Source organism: Haemaphysalis longicornis, unplaced genomic scaffold (assembly GCF_048455015.1).
Source record: "Haemaphysalis longicornis isolate Haplotype H1 unplaced genomic scaffold, Haemaphysalis longicornis Haplotype H1 scaffold_5, whole genome shotgun sequence".
Classification (NCBI taxonomy): domain Eukaryota; kingdom Metazoa; phylum Arthropoda; class Arachnida; order Ixodida; family Ixodidae; genus Haemaphysalis; species Haemaphysalis longicornis.
In genome coordinates, this window is record NW_027526385.1 from 90231904 (window position 1) to 90259271 (window position 27368).

The window sequence follows — 27368 nt, forward strand, 5'->3', positions numbered from 1 at the left end:
GTGTTACGGTGCATTTAAATATAGTCACAATGCCAGGGAATTGTGTCAAAAGACTTTTGAACATAATGTCCTTCACCGACTTGGGCACGAAGATGGTAGTTGCTGCCTTGAATTCTGATGGGTCTTCAACACTTGTATTCAACACTAGTATTCAGCACTTCTGCGATGGTTGGAAGTATAAACTGAAATTACCGCATGTTGGAGTATAAACTGAAATTACCTCGGTAGTTGCTTTTCTGTGATGTCGTATGGTCCGGTGCTTTGTCGCGCTTGGGTGCAGCGAGTGCTTATTGAGTTCGAAGAGTGTGATTTCCTGCGGTAAGTGTTTCGGTGTCGGAAGTTCTCAATAGGGGTTGCTGTGGTTCTTTCAGGGGAGGCACTGATATGGCCGCACTTTATCATACGGGGAGGCTGCGGATATTATCATAGTGCGGATGGGAAATATGACCTCCCCAAAGAGCTCCTAAGAGCGTCAATGTATAGAATCTAACGTTTCAATCTATTTCAAATATTATAAATTAGAGGTTGCAAATTTGTTAAAGCGAATTTGACATTGGCCATGTATGTTGTTGCACAAAATTTTGCGGTTTATTTCAGACGTACAAAAGGAGCGCTCTTCGCAAAGGTGGAAAGGTCGATACCCGCAGCACGCGCCATGGCAGAGAAGACTGAGTTGGAGTTTGCGGCGAGATCGCCTACTGAGCCGAATTCAGCCACGCTGCCATCTTTCATGACGAGGATCCTGAAAAGAAGGCGAAGAACAATTACGGCACTAAGACGGCCGGGAAAATGCAGACAGGCAGCCAGGTGCAGTAGAGAGTAATTGCAGCACAGAGAAACTTGCACACGAATATGGATGTTTCATCAAAAGCTCATCACAGGGTAACCACAGGGTCACAAGAGGTCATCACACAGGTCATCAGGGGTAGTCCATGGGGAAGGGTTCTACACCGGTGTTAAAAGTGCACGCGTACTGTGAATTTCAGAAAACCGGCTGTGCACAGCGGCAGAAAAACCGGGGTGGTGCCGTGCCACGCGAATACGGCTATCGATTTCTGTGCTTGCCATAGCATTTTTGTTAGGAAACTGGACCGGTACAATATCACTGCAGCCGGCAGCCAACGATCACTTCTGCGCATGCGCACATGAGGTACCGACACTTTGGCGGGTGCCTTACGTAGACTTGTTTTAACAGCAAAGCTGTTTAGCAAGTCGTGAGAGTTTGGTTTCCGCAGTTAAAAATACAAAGGATATGCTGAGCACACGTGAGCGCGTGCCTCGCGGCGACCACCCGGCAGTTAAAAAGCCAAGATCCCTAGCGCTTGTGTATGCGTGCCTCGCGGCGACCGCCCAGCGTCCCCGGCGCACGTCTGTCACGCCAAGCATGTCCACTTAGGGAGAGGGGTCAAGATTGCGGCGACCACACGGCAATTAAAAAACAAAGAAAATGCCTGGCGTTTGTGCGGGAGTGCCTCGCGGTGACCGGCCAGGGTCCTCGGCGCAGGTTTGTCAAGCAAAGCATGCCCATTTAGGGAAATTGGCCAAGATTGGCAGAAGAACTCCGTGTTCATAGTAATTGTGGCAACATTCGCTTCGGAACGAGAAAGACTCCAGAGGTCGCCGTAATAGTGGCAACACTTGCTTTGAACGAAAGAAAAAAAAATACGTCATGGCGTACAGCCCCCCAAGGTGATGTCCAATAATGATCACTTACAAAAAATGAAGGAAGCTCACACTTATAGCCACAATGATGGAGTAAAGGTCGTTTCGGCAGCGAAGAAGAAGCAAATCGGCTGCTATCGTGGACTTCAACCGTCGTGATGGTCGCGAAAGTTGAGTACAGCTTCGCTACCTTCAAGTATTACGCGTTAGTGTAAGCTTCCTTCCTTTTCTTGGCTCCCATAACATGCTCTTTGCCCACCTGTCGCAATGCAGCACCGTGTGCAGACGATGGGCGACTGTCAGTACTGTGGACGCAACAAAGCCTTCATTCAATGTCTGTTGGATCAGTCGGTCCGTGTCCCCGTCCAGACGCGAAGTCGCTTCGTCAAGCAGCAGCACCCGTGGAGCCCTGAGGAGAGCCCGGGCTAGGCACAGAAGCTGACGCTGGCCAGCACTGCGTTTGAAGAAAGCATGCGGATGTTGTCCATTGGGATCCGGTCTGCTTGACCATTTGATGCACGTTTGCTTTCCTTCCGAGTTGTGTACGAGCCAGCAAACGTTTTATTTTATCCGAATGTCCATAGGCTAATAGGATTATAACTTTGATTCGCCATGGCGATTTTCTCAAACTCGGTAAGTACAGCTCAAAGGGTGAACCTGAGGGTGAACCCTACCTGAGGTTCTCTGCGCCGTCGTCGACCTCCAGAAGCAGTCCGCATGGGTGGCTAGATACGAAATTTGCCATGTGCGCCTTTTTCAGGGCTTCCCAAACCTGCTCGTCCGAATGGCAACGCATCCCGTCCAGATTGTCCCGCAAGCTGCCTTTCATAAGGTAAGGTTCCTGCGAAAGCAACGGAATGATGATGGCGGTAGTGCGAGCAAAAGTGACCTCGAATGTGCTGCTTCCATACAAAATAAGTCGACAGACTATTGCGGTCCGACCTCATTGCCACTGTTCTATTGTAACCCGTCCCGCTGCTCGACTCTCCTGATTTTCCCCATCAGGCCATTCCATCCACATCGCCTGCCCGCCACACTTTCTGCTGCTTCATCGCTTCATCTCATTTCTCCGTCTTCTGCTTTTATGGAACCAAGCTATCTTCCCTCACTTCCCTCTTTCTTTACTTCCATCCGCCTACCATTCCGCGCACACTCTCAATTTTAGGTCTCCCTTTTTGCACCACGCCCTTTCTCCCCCTCCTATCTCCCTCATATTATTCCCCTTTACAAAGAATCTTTTCTTCTTCCTACACTACACTTCCATGTTTTCGCCTCCCTATTGTATCCACTTCAATTGTGACCACTCTCTCCCCCCGCCACCCATCTGTTATCACCTTTAACGTCTCATTTATTTCCGGACCCAATACAGCTGCCCTCTTCCTGTGGGCATGTGGTCGTAATTTACCCGTGATGTGATCTACCTGGGTGTCACGTGACCCACTGATCTACGTAATCCACTATGGGTCACCGATTTGCGGATTACTGTACGGGAACACACAGGGGCGCACGGAAATCCCTGATCACCACTGGTTGTTAACGAGCTGCCCGGAAATTTCTACCCAGTCAGTGGACATTTTCTAGTTACATGAATAGCCCATGTGCAAAGCCAGGATAACCTTCGGGCTAATATTAAATGGGGCCCAGAGAGACCCAATAGAACACAGGCGGGCAGGCAGGCAGACAGGCAGGGCAGGCCCAAAAACACTATGGCTTCTCAAAAGTAATAGCAACTGCTATGTCAATGTCTCTGCTACCCGTCTAACGGCATACGCAACGTTGTTTTACAAAACTACAGCATAAGTGCATGCCAAGTGCACCAGTGCACTCAACCTATTGTCAGCGAGCTGGCAGTAAGTACTGGAGGACACAATAGGGGAAAAGAACTTATCGAGCGGCATACCTGTGGTATCACGGTGATGACAGACCGTAGCTTGCGCAGTGCTACGGAAGAAATATCCGCCTTGTCAATGACGATGCGCCCGCACGACGGCCTCAGGACCCTGAGCAAAGCGAGTATGAGCGACGATTTGCCAGCACCTGTCCTGCCGACGACTCCAACCTACGGAAGAGGGGTGGAGGACGGTTCAAACCACAGGGGATTGTTGGGGCAACGGTCAGTTCAAGCCAAACTCCCGAAACATTGAGCTCGAATGCTTCTATTCTAAACAAAAAAATATGGCTCTACATTGCAACGTGTGAGCCATGTATATAAATATTTTTAAGGGAAAAATCTTTGGTAGATTAAGAACGCATTTGAAATTAAAAAAAAATTGCTGAAGCGTCGGGCCCCTCATGATTTGTTAGAAAAGCAGATTTGCTAAGTGGTGCTTCAAACCTTTTTTACGCCGATATTATGGTGTCCGCATTGTTAGGCCTACGATAATAGAATTTTGAAGCATTTTGTATTTTTCGAAACGGAGGAGACTGTGAAAATAACAACTGTACAATCGTGCAAAGAAGCATTTTGTTTTGTTGGGGTGAGTGCTTCCAATTTCACACTTTACGTGTACATCTTGCGGTTAAAATATCTATATATCAGGTAGCTGTTTTGGTTGAAAAAAATAATGAACATGGCATTTATTTAGGAAGAAATTCCAGCTTGATGTAGTGCGAGTTAAATATGAGAAATGAATACTCTTGTAGAATCTTCTTTTATCTCTCGATTCTGAAAGCGTATAAGGCGCTAATATTTTCAGTGAAACAAGCATTGTTGAATTGAAGCTTGTGAAACTTTGCGGACGTTATGTCACAGCTTATATAACATGCGTCCGGCAAGGGTCGTTTGGCAAGGCGTATGTTTTGCGTTCCTAGCGGGCTGCCCACCGGCGTACATATAGACTTGAAGTCTTGCTTTAACAGTGCTTGTACTGGACTGCCATTTTTAATGCGTCATTTCTGTCGTGACCAAAACTTGATCTGAAAATTGGTTGACAGTAGGAACAGAATAACAGCAGAGAAAGAAGTGTAATATACGATATGTGATTAGAAACTGCGACGTGTGAAATGAGAATCCAACACGCATTCCCTGAAATACCCGGAAGCCTTGTCCTTAACAAACACAAGGCGGACCGAGTAAATGTGCTGTGGCCTTTGATTTACAAACGTATGTTTCAGGCATGTATTGAGGTATACTGGAGTGATTAGTGCAGGCCTATTACAAAAGGAAGCACGTTTGCGGTAATAGCATCAACGTACGGCTTAAAAGGAAAGAGAAAAAAAGAAACCAAAATGCAGAAAAAATTGCGGCCTCGTTCTTAAGATAAATATAGTCAAAACACGAATCTTTCTCCCATCACACCGGAGTCAAGTCCAAAATCCAAACTCGTTCGAGCGTGTCGGCGTGGAGCCATCGACTATACGTCAGCTTCGTAACGTAATGGACCCAGGTTCGATACCGACCGCAGGAAGCGTTTTTTTCTTGAGGCGCTTGATGTGCCTTCGCTTATCTTCATCATCGCTTTGTGAAACCCGTAGTGCGACGTTGGCTGTCCTGCGGAGTGCTCCCGAATTTGGATGCCATCAGTGAGGCATATAAACTTTCGCTTTAAAATACTGCCCCTCAATCGGTGCGTGCTGATAAATACCTTAAAGACAACGAAATACAAAATGAAACAAAACAAAAACGATGCCATGGAAAAAAGATTAAAACGACGGTACAAAGAAGACACAATCATGCCCCAATAGGCGGAGAGGAGCATATTGAAGATGCTAATTACGAAAGTAGCCCACCGTGTTTAAGCTAAGGGAGTATGTGCAGGGCAAACCAGGTTAATTGGCCAAGCCTTCGAGTCATACCGCAGAGAAAAAGAAGCAGCGCAAAGGAAAAAGAATTCGTTATCATCACCAACAGCGTACCTAGGTCAACTGTAGGAAGACAGCCTTTCCCATTGACATCCAACCACTCCGGTCCTGCGTGCTCGAGTCCATTCTCAATTTCCCCATTTCGTCCCACTCTCGAGTTATTGGCCTTCAACCTTTTCTACAGCCGTCTCTAGGTGTCTACTCTGTTATTCTGCTGGTCAACCAGTTGTCACTTCGTCTCACTACAAGGCCCGCCCAAGTTCAGTTTATTTGAACTATGATACCGCCAACTCTAGTTTGTTTTGCGATCCAGGTTGCTCGTTTCCTGTCCATGAGTGTTACTCCTAACATTATTCGTTACACAGCCCGTTGAACCGACCTAAGTTTGCGTTCTAGTTGTTTATTAAGGCGCCAAGTTCCAGCTCCTTACGTCGTAATTGGCAGGAAGCACTGGTTATAGATTTTTCGTCTGAGTGAGAGAGGTAGTTCACTTTCAATATTTTGGAGTCCTTGCAGACTGCTCCCCAACCAATAACCATTCTGCACCGGATTTCTTTCTCGTGGTTTGGGTCAGCACTAGCCATCTGTCCGAGGTAGTTACATTCTTTTGCTTCTTGTAGCGTTCCGTTTCTTAAGCTTAAAAGGACGTTTTTGGCATGTTTATTCCTCATTACTTTCGATTTATTAATACTTATTTTAGCCCCAAGGCCGTGTCTTTTGAATGCAGTTTGTCCAGCATTTTGTTTGCAGGTGTTCTGCAGGCTCACTCATCAAGACAATGTCGTCTGCATACCTCAAGTATTCATCAAGTATTCCTCAAGTATTCCCCGTTCATCCTTAATCCTATGACTTCCCACCGCACAGTCGGCCGCGAGAACAGGATATCTATGCTGTCAGGTTACTGTTTTCACAAGCTTTCAATTCTTTTAGTGTACAGCCCTAAAAGTGATAAAAAATCACCAATAACATAAAACACCGCACAGCGAAAACATTTTGAACCCCCGATTGAGTGAAATACGGAAGTAGCGTAAACAACAAACGCAAACAAACAAACAAACAAACAAACAAACAAACAAACAAACAAACAAACAAACAAACAAACAAACAAACAAACAAACAAACAAACAAACAAACAAACAAACAAACAAACAAACAAAAAAAACAAACAAACAAACAAGCAAGCAAGCAAGCAAACAAACAAACAAACAAACAAACAAAAAGAAAAAAACCCAACAAACAAACAGACAAACAAACAAACAAACAAACAAATAAAACGAACAGACAGACAAACATACAGAGAGACAGAAAAACAAACAAACAAACAGACAGACAAACAAACAAACAAACAAACAAACAAACAAACAAACAAACAAACAAACAAAAAAATCAATCAATCAAACAAACAAACATGGCCACAAAACTGCATTGCAAACATGACAGGCTCCCTAGAGGCATGCTCTGTAAATAGTAAAATATACCACTTAGTTGAAAAGCACGGAGTTGGTATGAACATCTTCACGTTACGTATTGAGCTTTGAGGACATATGCAAAACAAGCACAAAAGTCACAAGCAGTCGCAAATGCTTGTAGCGTTAAAAAATTTCTCCTAAAGCTAGCGATATTCCATCTCTTGCGCGCACTAGCAAGTGCTTGTTGGCACTCTTTGCAGAATATACCAACTTGCTAGGAATTTGCTTTGAGGCTTGGCATTCTCCTTGACTCGAGACCGGCAACGCGACATTATACGTTTGGCACAGAATGAGCCACGTACTTTACAACAATGTGCACGCTGTAAAGAAATCACGCAAGGCCGCGTGACGTCACGGGGTCACTTTAAACGCGTTCCTTTCTCCCAGCTGCCTCAGGATACTCTTCCACATGTGGAGAGAAGGATGAAAACTTGTAAGCTTTTAACAGCGGAGCTGTTTTTCGCGCTTTCTCTGAATCACGTCTCTCCGTCGCGCAAGAACCAGTTTCCAGTGTATAAAGTATATATAAAAACGAACAACGGTCCTAGGACTTTCATATTTTGAGGGAAAACAGCTTATTCTGCCCCAGAAAAATGTTTTCCCAGCAATGCGTTTGCGTCTGGAGGTGAATCCAACTTTCAGAGGATCAGTCTATGCTTGGTCTTTGTAAACTAGCTTTTCCACTTTGTCTGTCGCACAGTGAAGCATGGTCATCTACAGAGGGAGTGCGATTACAGAAAAGGGCACTGACTCTTGTGTTATCAAACTACCCCGAAAGAAATCACGTCACTGTTAGCCGCTAAGACGATGCTAACATGATGCTCATGAAAGAAGCTGAAGCTGAACGGAATTTTCGTAAACACAACTTACAGCTTCGCTGTTTCAGTAGAATGCACACTGGGTGGAAGTGGGTTTTCTGTTTTCGGTAGGGCTTTGCTGGCTTTGCTAATGGGCTGGCTCCGCCTAAAAGGGTTGCTGCGGTGGAAGAATTGTTTACCTCTGATAACCTTATAACATCGCTGCACTGTATAACGGGCAATTACAGGGGAAAAAGCAGGTTAATGCCAAGAGATGTGTACACAAAGCCAGTTTCAAATGCACCTGTCGTTGCTGAGGTCACTCTAGTGTTTCGCTGGACGTTGGGTCATTTCGGCATGTTGCTTGTAAGTGCGCTCCAAATGGAGTCATAAATGTCGGCACAAACGTTCTGTGCTGAATATTTTTATTGCACTCTCAATGTTTATGTCGTCTTCTATGTTTCCCTTATTTCAGAGCTTCTTTTCACGGCAGTATTTGATGGGTTTTGTAGCGCAAGGTACACTTCGCAACCTCGGGCAGTCTTCGGGGGTTGCAGGTTTTGCCCTTGAGCGCTAAACGTCCATCCACACCCCCTACCGCAAGCGTCCGCACGGAGCAGAGGCCCGATAACGGGGAGAGATAGGCGGCAAGGGCGAGATAGGAGAGGAGAGAAGGGAGACGTGCGGGGGTCCCTTGCGCGGGACGTGGCGGAGGAGGGCGAGGAGGCCGCCGTCGCAGCTATAAGCGCGCCCGACAAAGGAAGGCCATGAGGCCACGTGAGGCGCAGATAGAGGAATACGAACATCCAGCTGTGGTCCAGCGTAGAGCGGCGAGGCTTAAACAACGCCGTGAGGCGAAAAAGAGGAAAACCGCTACTTTTGCGTATACAGCTTCGCTACATTCAAGTCTTACGCATTCGTGTGAGCTTCCTGCATTTTTAAAGCGGAGCTTTCTATGTCTCACTGATGGTGTTCGATGATGTAAAAACGCACTGTACGAAAGTCAACCTGACATATTGGGCTTGACAAAACGATGAAGATAAGCGACAGCACATCGTGCGCCTCAAGAAAAAAAGAAACGCTTACTGTGGTCGGAATCTAACCTTGGACACTCGCGTTATGAAGCCGACGTCTATCTGATTGTGTCAATCCTACACTGTTGAAGCGTTGAAGTTTTCTATTCTGTAATGATGGTGTTCGATGTCGTTACATAATTCGGGATGGCGTTGCTCCACCGTGCGTCGCGCACGCCTGTTCTGTGCGGGAGAAATGGCTGAACTCAAACCATCAATGCCAAAACCTTCTCTTTATTCTTGATTGTTGATGGCTTCGACTTTGAGCATTGTGGCGTGGACTTTGATCGTTCAGGGTTTTGATTTCGATCGCTGGGTTTTCAGATTTTTCTTTGACTCGGGTTGCACAAAAGAAAGTTTCGTGTTTCAACTACCTTTGTTGTTACTTGTTAGACGAAGGGGTGTTTGTACTTTTTCCCTTCAGCGATGCAAATAAGAGCTGTAAACATAAATTCCCTAACTTTCCACATACGTGAAAAAGAACAAGTGCACAAAAATTTATCCCCACCTTCTCGTTTGGCTTTATGACGAAAGACAGGTTGTTGAGGACCGGCGGTAAGACACCCGGCTTATAGGAAGCCGAGAAATTTTCGAATACTATTTCTCCTTTTTGAGGCCACGTATCTCGGTCTTTACGCTTTGGTGCAAAGCGAGGCGTTATCGTTGGTTTCGGCTTTTTGTTGGTGTCTGTAAAGAAATCATCCTGGAACAGGAGTCCCATGGAATTGTGAATGAGACTTGCCATACTTACGAAAGACGTTGATAATACGTTTAGTAAAAAGCATTCTTCTTGCAAAGTAGGGTATTCTATATTGCATTCCTATACTCCCCGGAAGGTATCGGAGTGCTGCAAGAAGTAACTCAGACTCTTACACAAAAGATATAAACACAACTTACCATAAAGCACACTAAATCGGAGATGCCGTTTAATAACCGTTTTTACGGTCAAGTAGAAGCTAGTTGGACGACAGGTGTCATATTTCCTTACTCTATGGGCGTTACTTATTTTCCCGAGCAAAATGGTCATTGTGCCCAATCATCGCGTGATACTAGTCCTTCTCAACACATACAGCATGTTGTATACCTCTAAATGCAGTCAACACAAGTTATGTCCAGCTGATGTCTTTTTCCGGTGGACTTCAGTGTTGTACAGCCTGGGATACCGAATTTTGGTCAGCTGTAGCGAATAATAGCACCACACTCAATGCAACTAGCGGTAGGACCCACCGGTGTGCTATCCTCCCACGTGGGTATGACGTGCATTGGTGCCAGAAAAAAAGGAAGCACCAGCACGGACGATTTATCGTTAATGTAGTATGCTCAGACCTGTCCTCAACCCTTCGGCATTGACGCCCTAACCGTGAATAAACCCTCCATCAACCGGCTACGCCAGCGTCGCCAATCTTCTTTACTTAGGCATGAAGGGCCATTAGCACTGTCTGACTCATCTCAAAATATATGTGCATGCTTGAGTGTATTCATGCATGCGTAAACATCTTTACGCACTTCTGGCAAGCGAAATGAATTCTGCGCTTTATAAACGGTGGGTATCGAACCAACTCCTCCTCGTGCTTTCATTCTGGATCATTGTGATCTGATCACAGTGATGTTTCGTTATTTTCGTGGTATTCATGAGACACCAGTAAAATGATGCGTGCTATAAGTAACTACAAAAAGTGCTATATAGGAGACATGATACTTTAAGAAAACCGTGACTTTCATAGTTGTAAATTAACGACAACAATAAATGCATGGTAAGAGTGTTTAGGACGCTGTCGAAGTTAGCCGAAAAAAAAACACCGAAGGCTGTTCCCCGGCTGTAATACTTTGCCGCAGTGGGGGAAGTCGTTCTCGTGTCGCGGCTGATCGTCGCAGAGAGCGACAGGCAATAAACCTTGCAACGGTAATAGCCTTGAGTAAGGCGATGACATGTTTACTCGTAAATCAGAGTTCATGTCGATGTTGTATGGTTGCTGTCTGTCAACTCATAATTTTTACCGCACTTGAAACAAGGATTGACATTGTCTGCGCTTACAGTTCTAAAGGTAAGCGCAACCATGCTCTGGCTCTCAAAAAATAGGGAACATTCAGAACATCGCTAAACACCAGGCCATAAAAAATGAAGGAAGCTCATAACGCGTAAGACTTGAAGGTAGCGAAGCTGTTCCTTGACCTTCCCGACCATCACGACGGTTTAAGTCAACGCTTACAGCCGATTTGCTTCTTCTTCGCTGCCGCAACGTCTTTTACTCCATATTTGTTGATATAATTGCGAAGGACAAGCAAATCAAAGAATGAGAACGAACGAACGGAACGAGAGCATTTAAACTAGGTGCCGGCAGGTGCAATGTGTGCCACATCGCGTGTTCTGTGTCGAGCAGGTGGCGGTATTCGTCTACCCGCAGTCACAGCCTAGTGAGTAAGCCGTTTGACTCTCACGTGTAGCTCATTTAAATGGGTACATAGTTGTAAATATGTGTTGTAAATATCCTTTCCTACATTGACATGTTGTGCAATAAAAACCATGTGGAAGAAAACGAACTCTCGGTTGTAGCCTAGTGGGTAAGACGACTGACTAACCTCGTCGATGTACCAGACACGGCTACGAATCCTGCCGTTACCGTTGACTTTGTTTCTGTATACTCTTACACTGAATTTTGTGAAACGCCGGAATCAACGAATTGCTAAGCAGCTCCGTTGTTAAAACAATACTCACCTCAGGAGTAAGCCGGGTGTACTCTAATGTCCGCTCGAAAGCGATTGCTGCCAGGATAACGAAAAATAGGGACGCGTTGACCTGCGCCAAGATCATCGGGACCTAAGTAAGGAAAATGAACAAAACATTGTAAGTTGCACCTTGCCGCTGTTAACTAGGCACAGCAAATTTTGTTTCATTCGTAGTCGACCACGTCTGAAGTTTGAATTTGCAATGGGGGGAGGAAAACTGGAATTTACGGATACTTTACGCTCTAGCTTTGGAGCGGTGCAGCCTACCACCCTCAACCACAAGATACAAGTTAAATCATCATTGGCACCCCAGAAAGCGGTACGAAACGCAGTCGCCCAGAACGCCGAATCGGTAGGTCATAGGGTGCGTAACACAAAGGCATTTGTTTGGCCCCCGACCTTGGTGAGTGTTTATCTGGGCTTGTTTTTATAACATAGAAAAAGGGTAAAGCTAACAGAATTGAGCTATAAACCTCCCCTAAAAACCTGCCCCCCCCCCCTGTGATGTTGTATACTGCTAGTTTGTAGTCAGTAATAATTCAATGAACCCCTTAAATCCCAATCTTCGACACGCACGCACACGCAGGCACGCACACACAGGCACACGCAGGCACGCATGCACGCAGGCACGCACGCACGCACGCGCACACACACACACACGCACGCACGCGCACGCACACGCGCACACACACGCACACACACATGCGCGCAGGCGCATAGACGCACGCAAGCGCGCGCACACACACGCACACGCACGCACGCACACATGCGTACGCGCACACGCATGCGCACACAAGCACGCACGCACATGCGCATGCTCACCAGCACACGCATGCGCGCGCACACACACACACACACACGCGCACACACACGCCCGCATGCACGCACGCACGCACACACCAGAATTCAGAAATTGGAGCAGCTGGCATTCGGACACCACTCACATCCCTGTCCCATTTTGCACCTCAGTTCCGCTCCTATTGCGCTATAGAGTAGAATATTCCAGCTTCGTCTCCAATACACATCATCCTGGAATAGTGGTGGTGAGGATGACAACGACGATGATACACAATGGGAATGGATACATGTATACTATTGCTGGATGCAAGGGCATGTCACGCCTTATGGTAACATATTTCGCATGTACCGCTGGCAGGTACACAGCACTAAACTAAGCTTCGTAAGTGCCGCAATTACGGCCTTTAGCAACGCATCATGCCAGGGCCAAGTCTCGTTCTCACCGACATTACAGCGCTCAGAGCCAGGCCGACACCGCTCTTGGAAGGTGGCGGGTTCGAGAGCACAAGGGTTGCCATGGCAACCAGGATGGAGAAGAGGCCAGCCATGGCTCCGGATACACGCATTAGACGCATGCACGCGAACATGGCCCAGTGAGGGCGCACGATGTCGTCCAGGAGCCGGTAGAAGCGCTTCTGGAACAGCGTCACGGCGCCGAAGCAGCGCACGGTGGTGATGGAGTCCCTCGTCTCGGTCAGGTGCTGAAGCACTCGTGACCACCGGGCGCTCTCTAGGGAGCGAAGTGCGTTGGCTGCCCGGACAGACACGGCCTGCATGTACGCGTGAAAGAATTCGCTGTTTTTTTAACGCGAAACTTTTTTAGTGGGACCGATGGCGTCCTATTGAAAAACTAAAACATTTACCCGCAGACTGGTCGGTTGACTGAAAAGCTGTGATAAGGGCTCTGGACACATATGGCGTGCGAGAAACCGGGCTGGCACTGTGTCGAAACGGTTACTTTAAAATCGCATAAAAGGAGCGCTCCTGGTCAAGACAGTTCGCGCATCGATCACGAAGAAGTAATGAAATAGTATATATTTATCCCATAAACCAGGTATCGGTGTACATTTATATCGTGTGTTGATGCGTTTACCCAGCGCGAAAAAGTCGTCACATGGGTTCGTTCTTTATTTGCGATTGGCGTCTTGAAAGTTTTGACAATCGATTGGACGAACTCTCAGCGGAGGTGGGACGCACTATCTCAGAAAAGGTTCCAACTCCGTTTTGACGCAGTTTTGATGTCACAAAGCTTTCGCGCTTCACTCAACTTTTTCTAGAAAAGGATGTTAAATTTTTTCTTCATCAACTGGCACATCCCCTTACCGTGGTTTGTGGGCGCCGTTTTGATGCACGGCCAATACACAAGAGGTTGAAATCGCGAGGTTGGATACGAGCACAAAAAAAAATTCAGAACTGTTCCACTCTGGGAAGAGGGAAGTTCCGCGAAGCAGTGCCGCTTCGCTGGAATTCCCTTTTCACAGGATGGAAGACTTTTGATTTTTTTTTTGATGGGATCTGGTGGGATTTGCTGTTTTGGGGTTTAGCCATGTTGGAATTTGCTATGTTCAATAATAAGGACAGTGGCGCGATCTCTACATCACAGACGGAGGACAATATTGGTAGGAAGGAACAACGGCGTTGCATTATATCGCATCTTCACTGTAAAACAGGGAGGGAAACCGAACCAAACGCACAAAGTGGTGCTTCACGGAGTGTATTTAGCTTGTCTCTTAACACAGGCATTCATACTCTAACTATGGAATCGTTGCCTAGAGATGCTTTACAGGTAAATCCTACAAGTGACAAGTCAAAGCAGCCGCTTTGAGAACATGGTACGCTTAAATCACCGCCGTTTCAGATCGAGGTGGGATCAGTTGATACGAGTTTCACGTTCTACGTGATATACGATTCTAGTTCGTTCAATACTCCGTTTATTTCTTAATTAAGGTAATGGAAAAATAATTCCGTATTAAGTCTCGTCGCTAATACTGTGGAGTCGCAGTTAAGCGGCGTTAGAGAAACGTTGCGAGTTGTATCGGTTGTCCACGGTACTGTAGGACTCGCTATGATAGCTGGTGTGCCATAATTGCGCTTCATAATTTCCCTGCTTCACCTCACTTACGGCAACGGCGGATCGCCGCCGATAAAAACGTGCGGAACTGACAGCCAACACTTTGTTGCATGTGTGCTGGCAACATTTTGTTGGGGGCAAAAAGTGAGTGACAACGCTATCTGAAGGGCTGACGTGGTATTCGACATAAAAGTGAGGTCCCGATTTCTCCTGGCTACGCACGAAATGTAATGATGACCCTTTGGAAGCTTTACTTAAGTTGATTGGCAGACGACACCGACTAGTCAGACGTGATCCCGCACCGAAGGTCAGAATTAGCGTTCGCAAGTTGCGCCGATGGCGCGTTGCCTTGAGTAGCACAGATATCAGCCACCTCTCTCCTTCTATAGAAGTGCAGACACGGCGACGTGAGCATATCGAAGGCATGTTTCTTGCCAGGATGCTACCATGCGCAAGTCTGCTCATATGCCCTAGGTGTTGGGTCGTTGTCACTTCGCGGTTCATTGCGGTTCTGTTATAGCGAGCAACTTTGTGAGAGGGTACTCAGCAAGCATATGGTGATGTTCACACTCTTTCAGTGATCAGTATCGATAGTACAAATATAAATTGTTGGATTCAATACGTGAAAAGACAAACCAAACGATGCTGCGCAAACTAGCAACTGTATGAAAGCTGTATGGTTATTGTATTGAAAGCTGTATGGTTATTTAGAAGCATGCGACGGGGAGGGCACATTCATAGATTAAACATGATATCATCCTGCGCGTGCGCTCATGTGCCATTGGACTTTTCTTTCACTATTTTTAGCTCTCTTTCTGTGGGGGATATTGTGGGCGCGCTAATACATTTGTCTGAAGGCCTCAGTCATTTCCCGAACCCTTCGGTCTTATGAGCATGATAGCACATTTGCCTGTTTCAGCTTTCGTTTGCATCCACATTTCGCGCAATAGGCTGCAAGGTGGCCTGGCGGTTGTAGTTGACTGCAAGCATTGTTGTGCTCTCGCAATACGTCATTTAAACACGGGCCTGGTCGTCCGATTTAGGAAGCACCCCAGAGAAATGCAATTTCGTAAACAACTCCAACTGCACAGTCGACCAATTGGTTGACGTATTTTACGCCACAAGATCCCCGTCCTTGCGCGCTTTGGTTTGGCGGATTCACTTTTTTGCACATTGACTTAAGTTTTGAAGGCGCTGAAAACACAACTTCAGCACTGTGCTTACTTGCAACTTTTGTCAATCTATGCGATACGTTATGTGCGTATGGAAGAACAACGAGGTTCTTTTTGTCTAGTTCTGCTTTTTCTTTTTGACTTCTCATTGAGTTTTTTTAGGCATTCCTCGGCCACAGAAACTAACACCTGCTTGGTGTATCCACTGGACCTTAGGCGTTCAGTTTGCAAGAACCAACTTTCCGAAACGCAGTGGGGGCATGAGTTTTTCACAGCTTGCATCATGCTTGACTTAGCAAGACTTCGCTTTGTAATCTCTGAATGACATGAGTCAAATGGTAGCACACCGTTCTCACTTCTCGTTTTATAGGCCCAGCATGTATTGTCGTCTTGAAATCGGAGTTCCAGGTCCAAGTACAAGAAGTGACTCTCTTTTGCTATTTCGGAGGTAAACTGTAGGCCTTTGTGTGCCACTGAAAACTTTTGCAGAGCTTGTTCTTCCCTTGAATCCTCCTTCTTGAATTCTCTGTACGTGGAAGCATACTAGGTAATCATCCACGTACCGGTAGCAACGAGACACAACTAGTGATCTGAGCTGTGGCTCCAGTCTGCGATCCCCTCAGGCCATGTAGCTGTCACTCAGCACAGGGGCTATTGGCGAACCAATACATCAGCCTTATCTCTGAAAATATATTTTCCCTTCGTAGTCTATAAACAGTGACTCCAAGTAGAGGGTCGGTAGTTCCGAAAAATCCCGGACGCTCATGCCGCACTGGTTTTGGAACTTTAGGTGTCCGAACCTGTCAATGAAGCCTTCTGATTCTTCGAGAATGGCTTTCCGTGGCAGTTCATAGAACAAATCTTCGACGCCCACTGACATGCACACAACAGGCTTTTCTTACGCGAGGAACTTTGCGACCTCTGCTGAGTTGTTCACTAAGTACGGTTTATCTATAGGGAGGGTTTTGAGGATGTCCTGCATGTACGTAGCTAGATGATTCTGCCATGTTTCTCTTCCTTCAACGATGACTCGAAATGGCTTTCCTTCTTTTACCCCTCCCTATAGATGACCCTCCCTAGATGACCCTCCCTATTGATGACCCACCTAGAAAGAATTATTGCACAAGAAACTGAAATGGCAAATTCCTAATTTCGTGAACAGTCACCCTGTACTGTTTTACATGATTGAGCAGACTGATTAAGTAGCCGCTTTTAGACAAAAAAAATCGGAAATGTATTTTCTACGTGATTTTTAAGATTTTCTTGTAATTTTGTGTTATTTTGTGTACATGTTTACGTAATTTTTGTTTCCTTTGCAAAGCGGAGTGATTGCATGGTACTTTTATGTTATTTTGTCATGCAAGAAAAGCGTGTATCTCTCTTCAGTTATAAGTCTTTGTAGTATGTAATATTTGTGTTTATTACGCTGAAAGTGTGCATGCATATTTGTATTTATTTGGGCATGTATAGTTGCTTGTGTACCTGTCGCTTGCGCTGTCAGGTGCTGGGGGCTGAGTAAGGTGACTATTATAGTGCCCGTTTTCCTCAGCACGTTGGTGGTTTCTTATTTCCAAAAGTTAAATAAACAGTAAGGAATAAAAAAAACAACACGCAAAAGTGCGTCTCGGTATCAGTCCCGCTTCTTTCTATTAAAGTGATGTGTGCTATCGCTCGCGGTTCCGTCGAATTCTCCCCACTGTCAGACGCAACACGGTCGGCCTCTTGCTGCTCGCTCGTGTCCTGTACGTTACAGCGACTCATGCCACTAACTTTCTACTAAACTCAACTCACCGCTACCACGAGGAACACAGCAATGGCCATGGCACCGAAGACGCACGCAGCGGGGGCCTGCGTTCCCACCACGACGAGCCTGGCGAAAGTCAAGCTGAACGTCTGCACCACTGTTTTGGCGGTCAGGCACAGCAGGGAGTCGACCTGATCCAGGTCAGCCGAGAAGCGGTTCAGGATTCTCCCGCGAGGTGTTGCCTCGAAGAAGGACACCGCGCAAGACAGCAGACGTCGAAGCATGGCAGCGTGGAGGTGCGCCGAAAGACGTCGACACGAGAAGGCTAGTAGACAGCCGCCTATTGAGCCCAACACCACTGCGGAGAGTCGCACATGTTGAGGGGACAGCCCAAGATTAGTGGGAATCGCAGTGGGAAGAGTCCTAGGTTTTATTCGCGAGTAAGGATCCTAGGTTATTTGGCAGATTTGAACCTTCTTGCTCTTCGCGCATTTGTAAACCAGTGTGTCCAAGCTAAAAGAGAACGTTCACTCCAGGTTCCAACGAAAGGGATTTGTTCCGGCTAATAAAGTGGGCTGAAAGAGTTAGCTGGCTGTCAGTTAATTACTGCATTGTCTGGTAGTTCCTTTAAGTTCCTCACAACCACTAATTTACTGCTTGTGCATCCAACCTTTGTTCATCCAACCTTTGGCCGGAAACACGGAGCAAGAATATGTAACAGGGCAAATGGCCCATTGTGGCAAGCGCCGTTGAGCGACCAGATAATGTCACCGCGAAAGCAAAGACAGACTGCAAAGCTCCGTATCTGCGATGGCGAAAAAGGAGTAGCGGCACCTGACGGACGAAATGATAGCGGCCGCAATTGATTCCGTGGCTGCGCAGTGAACTGGCGTACCCGGCGGCAGCGCAGTTTCTTTACTTGAGGCAGATGCCTTTAGCTTAACCTATGACGAGCGCATGAAACATTATCTGGACGCGCCTGGAAGCCTCGTTTCCCTTCCTGTCTTGTTCTTTCTCTGTGGCCAGAAACGTCATCTCTACTGCACGTTATGTATTTCTCTGAAATATTCTTACTTTTTCTTATCAGTCACTATCAGTTTTTTGCAGATATATTTGACATGTTAATCGTTCGCATAAAATGTATCTCCGAATATGCTTGCTGGTTATTTGAGTTATTATATCCGGTAAATATAAAATCTTTCGCTTACGTAAGCAGCGGGCTTCATTGCCTGGATGTGACTGTCATCAATTCTGTTTTCATTGTTTTTAGGGCTAATAAATTTGCCACGTCACTGCGTTCGAAAGTCGCTCTTTGGTAGTGTAAGCTACGCAGTTTGGCTCACCTTAAGTAAGCATTACAAATAGGCGGATCGTTTTATTGTTCTTTATATGTTGGATGCAATAGTAGGGCTTCCTTGTTAAAATGCAAATAGCCACCTTTCATGGGGACATATTGCCACGAATAAAGGCAGAAAAGCAGGGTTTACTGGGCTTAGAAGACGTATAGACGGCACCGAAGCTGACGCACAACCAGAGCTGCCGTGGTAGCACCTTAGCCTCTTCTTCCCACGCCCAACGTTCCGAAAGAGGCACATACCGAGAGAGGAAAAATGTCTCAGGCATGCGGCAATATTTTGATGAATGTGACATACTTCGGTTTAATCAACGTGAAAAAACAGGAGGTATCTCCGTTTCCTCAGGTTGAGGTATAGAAACGGTGTAGGGTTCATCGGTCACGTATTTCTGTTTAAGGGCAACGGCGTATGACGGGGTACACGCCACAAAAAAGCGACAATCTATTTCTTTCGTTTGCCTGCTTTTGTTAAGCTATGTCATTAATAATGTACGTACGTTACCTCAGACGACATTCGTTATTCTGTTTGGGAACTTTGTGTTACCTTAATGCACAGACGTACGTACAAAGAAAATACTTTTCCAAAATCTAGTCACACGCGGAGACGCGTAAAGCTAAAAGCCAATCACCGGTAAACATTTCCACACTAGCGCAAGGCTCAGTAGGAGATTACGTACGGTCGCAGAGACACAGTATGCTGAGTACCACGATCCAGACCGCGTCAGACTGGCCAGCGTCGTCTGCAGAGGCAATTGTGTCAGTCCAGAGCTTGATCCAGTAGAGAAAAAAACCGACGGTTGCCGCCCGGGCCGCAAGGCTGAGTAAAGCCAGAGGAAGACATGGGCCGGACATCGTTGCCAGAGACCGAAGCAGGTCCATGGTGCCCTGGTTCACGACGCAGGCACAGGAAACGTGTCAGGTGCGTTTTATTGTACATCTTTAAACGTTGGCACACACACTCGCACGCACGCACACATACAGCGCGGGCGTGCCTTCAACTAAGAATGATACTGCATGGTCGCTGGCACGTCTGTAGGTGATTGTCCTCACTCGAGAATTACGACCACCTCCACCGGGCCGAAGCTTGGTAGGCTGACGATCACAGTTGTATTTTTTGGCATTTGTTTTCTCACAGGACCAAAAAAAGGATGATTACCGGGAAATCAACCTTCTCGGCACGGGTGAGATCCAGGAGTAGGGGGGACTGAACACGGGTAAACAAGTTGACGTGTGCGGCGCCGGAGAGCAGTGGCACCATCCAGGGGAGAGGGGGGGGGGGGCGATTTAACTACGACTGCCAGCTATGCTGCTTAATCTGCTTCACGGGGAGGGGGCCGGAGATCACTCGAAATGAACTTAACTTGAACTAAAGACACATTTGATGGAAATTGGTATGGATTCTAGTGCGTGCTACGGGTGTTTAGGCAACGGCGGATATAAAAGATGAATAATGAGGTCATTTCCTGGACCTTTAACTTCAGACGCCCCGCTGAGGGTTGCGTGCCTTGTAGAGTAATTCTTGGTTGAAACCAGGTTATCTCGGATGCTTTTAACCTAGTAGATCTTCAAAGACTAAAACATACTATCCTCGGCATAATAATATGCCGAGAACATTGCATTTAATTTTTGAAAGGAACACCAGGGCTAAACGTTGCTTTCACGGACCTTATATAGCCGAAAACATGACCATCCATCAGCGTAGGATCTCGAAGTTCTTCTACAATTCTCTGAAGAACACTATGAATGGCTCGCTTGCGGCAATATAGTTCATTTCAGCCCATGAATCTTGTTGACATGGGAGTCCCGTGGAACCCGGAAAGAGAAAAACAGAGAAAAAAGAGAACAGGAATAAAGGGAGATTTTTGAAGCTATCTGTGACACCTACCAAATTCATGTCGCAAACTTCGTCACTCGTAATTTTTCCGAGTGTGGCATCTTCAGTCATCTGATAAGGGTCCCACCTGCAGATGAAATCTTTGTTGAAGAACTGTGTGTGACTCTGTGAGTACATTTGTGCTGCTGTTAATTCCAAAAAAAAAAACCACCAATGGAAAAATGATGGTAGAACATCAATATCAACAGTGAGCTGTTGGCGTTAGCTACAAGAACACGCAAAATTCCTCACTATATGTTCTTGTGCAGGTGGGAGTTCTCTAGGCAGGGACCGCATACAGCACGTACACTGACCTCTTGGTTTTTTTTATTTTTGATTGAGAGACAAAGCGACTTATGGAGGTATTGCAGAAATACGCGAAATGTGGAATTTTCTGATTATTCATTCATGGGTGCGGCAGTAACTGACAGGCCGCGCCCAACAGACAAGACAAGAACGCTCCAACAACAAATATAACAGGAAGTACGTGATGAGTAGGTCCGATTGAGACATGATACAATAGCAATGCGGCACTTGCGCGATACGGTACAATAGCTTGTAGGAGAGATGGGACATAGTATATGTGGTAAAAGCAATATATTTTGGCCGGTCGAGATTTTTTTCCTAGCCATGCCACTCGCGAGCGTGATCAACGAAGGGTCTGTGAAAGAAACATAGTGAGCACCAAATAATGCCGGGGAATAGGGATGTGCGAATATTGTGAAATTGAACATTCAAATACGATTGCTTATTTCCATATCCCTCAAGTTGCTTTTTCTGTGTGGTGTAACGGCATTCCATTGAGATTTTGGTTCTTTACATTTTTTTTTGCAATCAACTGAGGTCTTTGGTTATGTTTCCCTCTCAAAAGGGAAAATAAGAGAGAAGGGGTCGAACACTGTGCCTTCAGCTCCCGTTTCACGGGCATTCTGGTCTATGAAAAGTACGGGGCGAGTGCTCGTCAAGCTGTCCACAGCAACTTTTTCTCTCACCCCGTCATGTCTTATAGAGAACATAAAATAAAATTCTATTCTAATGTATTCTATTCTAATACTAGAACAGCGATGAGCCCAAAGGGTTCTTTCCATAGTCACCCGCTTTCGCGATCTTTCGGTGTTGTCGATTGTGGCCTTCTTCCGAGTAGCAGCGTCTTCGGTGCCCTTGAGTCTGCGCTCAATTCGGACAGGAAGTTGAACGTCATTGCTCTTTTTTCCCACAATAGCACCAACTTTTCCATGCGTGTCAAAAACAGTCCTTGGTTGGAGATGACGATGCGAGTCTGAATGGAGGAAAACGTGGGAAGACGTTTTTGGCAAGAATTTGTCACAGAAAAAAATCAAATATCCTTCTGTAGAAACGAAAACGCTGGGGGAACTCGAACCTTTCAAAAATCAAGTCCAACACCAAACGAAACAACCCAGACGTAAGACTGTTGCGAATATTAGTGTGCCCTTATTTATCGAACTGGATGGAGAGACCGAATGTTGAAGTGGCAGTACATATGCTGCATGGCAAAAATGCGAATTAAAAAAAAAAGTGGCAGTACCCTCCCAGCGTATATCCACATCTGCATAGAATGGACCCTCTCTTTAAACCAAAGCGTCTGAAGGTGTGCTGTGTGCTGCATCGTCTGCGTCTCAACGTGGGTTACACCCAAAGTTGTAAGTTTAGAATAGGGTGGGCAGATTCACCACTGTGCCCCACGTGCGCTGTGCGCGAGACAGCCGAGCACCTGTTGTGTATCTTCCCGCGATTTGCAGCTACGCCAGCAACGGCGGATAACTGCCGGTCTCGTGTACGACATAGAGCAAGGCTTCAGTTGCGTCACTTTCTTGGAACGTGGGCCAACAACAATGACTTTTCTGTAGGGCCAAAACTTTTTTTGCTGTATTTTTTGCGGGATTCTGGTAGAGTGAAAATTTTGTAATAATTTAATTGTGCGCATGCGTACACCTGTAAGCGTTTGCGTCTTCATGCACGTATTTTTCCTTTTTGTTGTTAGGCGCCTTTTGCTTCCTCGACACCATTTGCTTAATGTTTTTTACTCAACTTTATTTAGAGCCTTATTTCTTGCATTTCACTGCGTGTCATTTTTTATTTGTTTTCTCTGTATTTGTTGGCTTCCCAATCTCCCATTCACCTCACTGCATTGTAATCATTCACATCTGGCGTAGCAAGCACTGCCACTAGCAGAGCTGACCTCTCCAGCCCATATTAAAGAGCTCTCTCTCTCTCTCTCTCTCTCTCTCTCTCTCTCTCTCTCTCTCTATCTATCTATCTATCTATCTATCTATCTATCTATCTATCTATCTATCTATCTGTCTGTCTGTCTGTCTGTCTGTCTGTCTGTCCATCTGTCCGTCTGTCCGTCTGTCTGTCTGTCCGTCCATCCGTCCATCCGTCCATCCATCCATCCATCCGTCCATCCATCCATCCATCCATCCATCCATCCATCCATCCATCCATCCATCCATCCATCCATCCATCCATCCATCCATCCATCCATCCATCCATCCATCTCTCTCTCTCTCTCTCTCTGCGCGCTCTTTAAGCGAAAACCTGTTTGTTATTAGGACGGTGTACTGCACTGCGATCATGCTCTCTATTGCTCTACTGATAGGGGCACTCTATGGTTTTCCCTAGCGTTAAATCATAGTAGTCGTCCGACGGAGGAGTGCATTTTCTGTCTAATTTGGCACATCCATGCATCACAACCCAAATCCAAACTGCTTCTACCTTGATGGAATGGCGGAATCGGATAGACGTCGGTTTCACAACGCGAGGTACCCAGGTTTCATTCGGACCACGGGAAGCATTGAAATATTTCCTCTGTGCATAAAGAAAACCAGCGAGGAAGGACGCAGGACACGAGAAGAAGGGAAACGGCGCTGCTTCTCCTCGATCGTGTCTTTCTTCCTTTTTCGTTGGTTTTTTTATGCACAGTGTGAACCAACTTTCCGAGTATTTCACTCTCTTGAAATGTGTCGTCACTTCACCCACGATCATTATCATCGTCAGAGAAAGGTGGCTTTCCTGCAGTGCGTTTTCGGTGGATCACAGATGACATCAGTGAGAGAATGAAAGCTTCGCTTTAAAAATGGCGGATCTCACGTAGGTGGGAATCGACGTAACGCGAAGCTTTCGCCGTGGTCCACATGAACAGAAATTAATTTTCGTAGCGCAATTTCGAGAGTGTTATGGTGGTTTGTGTAGTCACTGATTTTTCAGAACGGTGGGGAGTGGCGACTAAAGTGGCAAGTTGTGCGAGTTGGTTGCTAACTAGGGAATTTATCGTACTAGCTTCTAGGGAATTTCAACTAGAAAATTCGTCGTCTCTTCTGTAGCTTCCTGCCTGTTCTAATGTTCGGTAGTACGATGCATTTCCTAGTGAGAAGTGGCGTGTTCGTGGAGAAACACGTAATGGTGAGAGGGAAATAGTGAGAAAAATCTTTAATGAAAACTTAAGAGGTTATCCCCACAAACGGTGGGCCTTGCTACTTCAGATGGTGGGAACATAGTGAGACGAAAAAAGAACAGAAAGAGGGGAGAGGTACGTGGCAACAAGAAATAAGGGGGAGAACAAAATGAAATCAGTTCGTAAAGTAATAAAAAAATCACAGCATTAAGAAAAACATCATCCTTAATGGGGTTGTCTCCCATGCATCTCCCGCAAGATGCATGCGACGCGGGCCGACCCCTCGGGCCCGGTACGGGGAGACCAGCGTTATCTGGTGTCAGACGAAACCCAGCGGCGCTCTCGGCAAGATCATCATCAGGAAAGATGTATTTGTGTAATTCTGCAGTTCTTGTTCCTCTTAAGCCGCTTTACTTTGCGGCACTTCTCTCCGCCTTCTCGCCCCCACCTATTCCTCTTTCACATGTTGCGCAATCGGCTGATAATTGCGGTAGCCCCGTTATCAGCAATCAAATTTCTAACTCACTACGGGACAAACGCGTGTCGTTCGCTCGGAGAAAGAACCGCGGAAACTGAAAGAGCCTCAACGCGCACAGAAGACCGAATGGGCGCGTAAAAAACGGGAGGCGCCTGCTGCAAAACGTGCAGCAGCCGCTGTTGCCGCCTTCAGCTCCACCTTGTCGAGTAACTGCGAATCCCTCCCGAATGAAGAGCAACGTGGCCGCGTGCTACGCGGACTTTAGCCAAAACTTTTTGTTCAGCTTGAAGGGCTTCGGTGGATCATTTTCGCAAGTGTTTTTCGCGTCTAAGCACGCGCACATCACCGGTTGCAGGTTTATGCTTACACAGGTGGGTGTGTGAGAGATGGGGATAGCGTGCACGTGCAGCTAGGCTTCATGGCTTCACCGATTACATGCCTGTAGTGATGGTAGGAGATTTTAACATCGACGTCTTACGGCCGAGTGCTTTCCTCCGTGGTCGAGTGGTTTCGGTTGGTGTGCTACAAAGAACGTAACATGACTACCACGTGGGAATAGAGCTCGAGTCCTTGCAAGTTTTATACAGCTTGTGTTTTTATTTTTCTCGTGCATTCCTTGGGCTGTGGCAAGCTTCGCTGGTTATCTTTATTCGTAGAGTGGAAGGGCACTGAATTTTTTCTTCGCGCCTTTTTAAAACGATGCTTTATATGGTGAGGCAAATGGAAAATCAGGCGCTGCCGTGAACTCAGCAAGCTCCCCTTGTGCCGCTCCATGCGCATGCGTAAAAAAAAATCAGGTTTGAGAGAAGTTGGATGAAAGGGGGGAGAGATTGTCTGAGTTTATAGATGAAGTAGCTACACTCTCGCATCTACCAACACTCGTAAGTGAGAACGGCGGAGCGAAACACTCCGCTAAAGACCGGCCGCGGGTTATCGCTTCGCTTCTTGACCCCCTTACCAGAGCGCGTGGGTGAATTTTGTTTGTCACCATGACTGAAAGCCTCGGCCAACGGCCCTTGTTAGGCCTATTTTTAGGTTTAGCATTACATAGCCGTGACACCTATCATTACGACGTGCTAAGTGGAGTTCTTCGATATGCACCAGTTTTGAAACTGCGCTACTGAATCCCGGCCGTGCGAGCACCCCTGTTCCGTTGTAACTGTAGGGTAAGTGTATTGGCGCGAAATCTGGGGGACAAAAACTGAACTTCTGCTCAACGTTGAATCAAGGTTGGAGCTCCCCTTACCTTGTCTCTGAGCAAGCCCTTGCGGCCGATGACCTGCTTGAACACCCTTGCTGCCACGTGTACATCCAGAGCACTCAGCGTGTCGTCCATGAGGTAGACGTCGCTGTCGCTATACGCAGCCCGAGCCAGTGCGACTCTCTGCTTCTGGCCTCCGCTCAGCGTCTCCCCCTGCGGCCGGGTTAGATAGGAATATAGGTGCCACACTTCTAAAAGTCATGAGCCGTTCCACTATGTAATGAGGAACGACCAGGAGTGATTACAAAGAAGTGACACAGTGTTAAAGCGAAGCTTTCTATGGATCACTGATGGCGGCCATCCCGTCTCCATAATGCACTGCAGGAAAGTCAACTTCACACAGTGAGTTGCACGCAGCGATGATGATGATAAGTGAAGGCATATCGAGCACCTCATAAAAAATACTTCCTGTGGTTGGGAAGTACTAAAAAAATGTCCCCTTCCCTGACATGCAATTTTCACGTCTGGTTTTGATCACGCGTAGGATTGAACAGGCCGGATAACCACGGGGGTGAAGGAGCTATGACGAGGCGCAGTCTAAAAAGAAAGACATCCCCCTCGCGAGGGGCACGATCAAATGCACAGCATTTCCGAGTGGGTGCGCCGGCAAGTCGTAACTCTCGATCGCGGGACCCGTGTCGCCATCTTTCGGAGGCGCGGGACAACTTGTGGCGGTTGTGAAACAAACCAGAAATGAGTGAAGGATATAAGGCGCGTTCGGTGCATCGAAATCTGTGTCGGTTTCGTGGCTCAGTCGGTAGTGCGCCGGGCACCTTCCGTTCCGCCCGCGGCGTCATGGGTTCGAAACCGGGCGCCGGAAACAGTTATTTCTTTTATAGTGTAGTGCCCTGGCTGCGGACTACGACAAGGCGCTCCCTGCGGACTACGACAAGGCGCGCCAACGCCGCGTGACATTGTGAGTTACTAAAATGCTATGCATTTAAAAGTAAACTCCTTCGACACAGTCGAACGAGTTTGCAGTTTTCACTTTTGAGTTTGTCTCAGGTTGTATGGCAGAAAGCTTGGCGTTTTAACCATCTTTCTCTTTTAAAATGGGTATTGATTTTCAGTTGCAAGGTATGACAAAACTTTCTTTCTTTTAAGCATTCACGGTGGTCATAACCAAGAATGACACTACGTACACGCTCACACTTTTATTTTGAATATACGGATGTTGAAAATGGTGCGTGTTGATAGCTAAGCCACTCGAAATGCATAAAAATGTGATGAGATAAGCTTGAGGTTCAAATGACGTTTTGAAAGGTGCTAGACTTTTGTGTTGACGGCATGCTAATAGCAAACACACAAGGAAGTTTGTTTTCAGGCTCGCTAACAGAGCAGACACACAGGCCCGTTAGTTTTCCACGCCACACGCCTTAAAGGCACGTGGAGCCTCTGGAGTTTTTGTTGACGGGCAAGAGACACAGACAAAAGTTGTATTGGCTCCTCTGGACCTGAAGCAAGGAGCTGCTGGTCGGCTTCTGTATGAAGGCAGCCAGGGCTTCATGCTGTGGTCGAGCTTGAATTAAGGCTACGGTGACCTCTGCTCTTAATAATATTGACAAGTTTGAACCGTACCAGCATTGTTCGTCCTTTAGTAAGGCCTTGGATATATATTAGTAATGTTTATGCTCCATGTCATGCCAGAAACACTTTTTGCAATGGTGCCCTGT

At 46.6% G+C, this 27368-nt stretch overlaps 1 protein-coding gene across 1 annotated transcript in view; it reads right to left on the reverse strand.

The window, feature by feature from the left end:
- Positions 1-588: 588 nt before the first annotated feature.
- Positions 589-27368, reverse strand: part of LOC144139814 (multidrug resistance protein mrp-7-like) — a 41546-nt gene continuing 14766 nt past the window's right edge. Inside the window, exons 5-14 of the mRNA XM_077672066.1 lie at positions 25681-25848; positions 21636-21820; positions 17362-17737; positions 12771-13097; positions 11519-11620; positions 9311-9505; positions 3563-3721; positions 2337-2503; positions 1922-2116; positions 589-742 (exon numbers count right to left, since the gene is read on the reverse strand). Of these exons, the coding sequence (XP_077528192.1) occupies positions 589-742; positions 1922-2116; positions 2337-2503; positions 3563-3721; positions 9311-9505; positions 11519-11620; positions 12771-13097; positions 17362-17737; positions 21636-21820; positions 25681-25848 (2028 nt within the window). The remainder of the gene's footprint in view (positions 743-1921; positions 2117-2336; positions 2504-3562; positions 3722-9310; positions 9506-11518; positions 11621-12770; positions 13098-17361; positions 17738-21635; positions 21821-25680; positions 25849-27368) is intronic.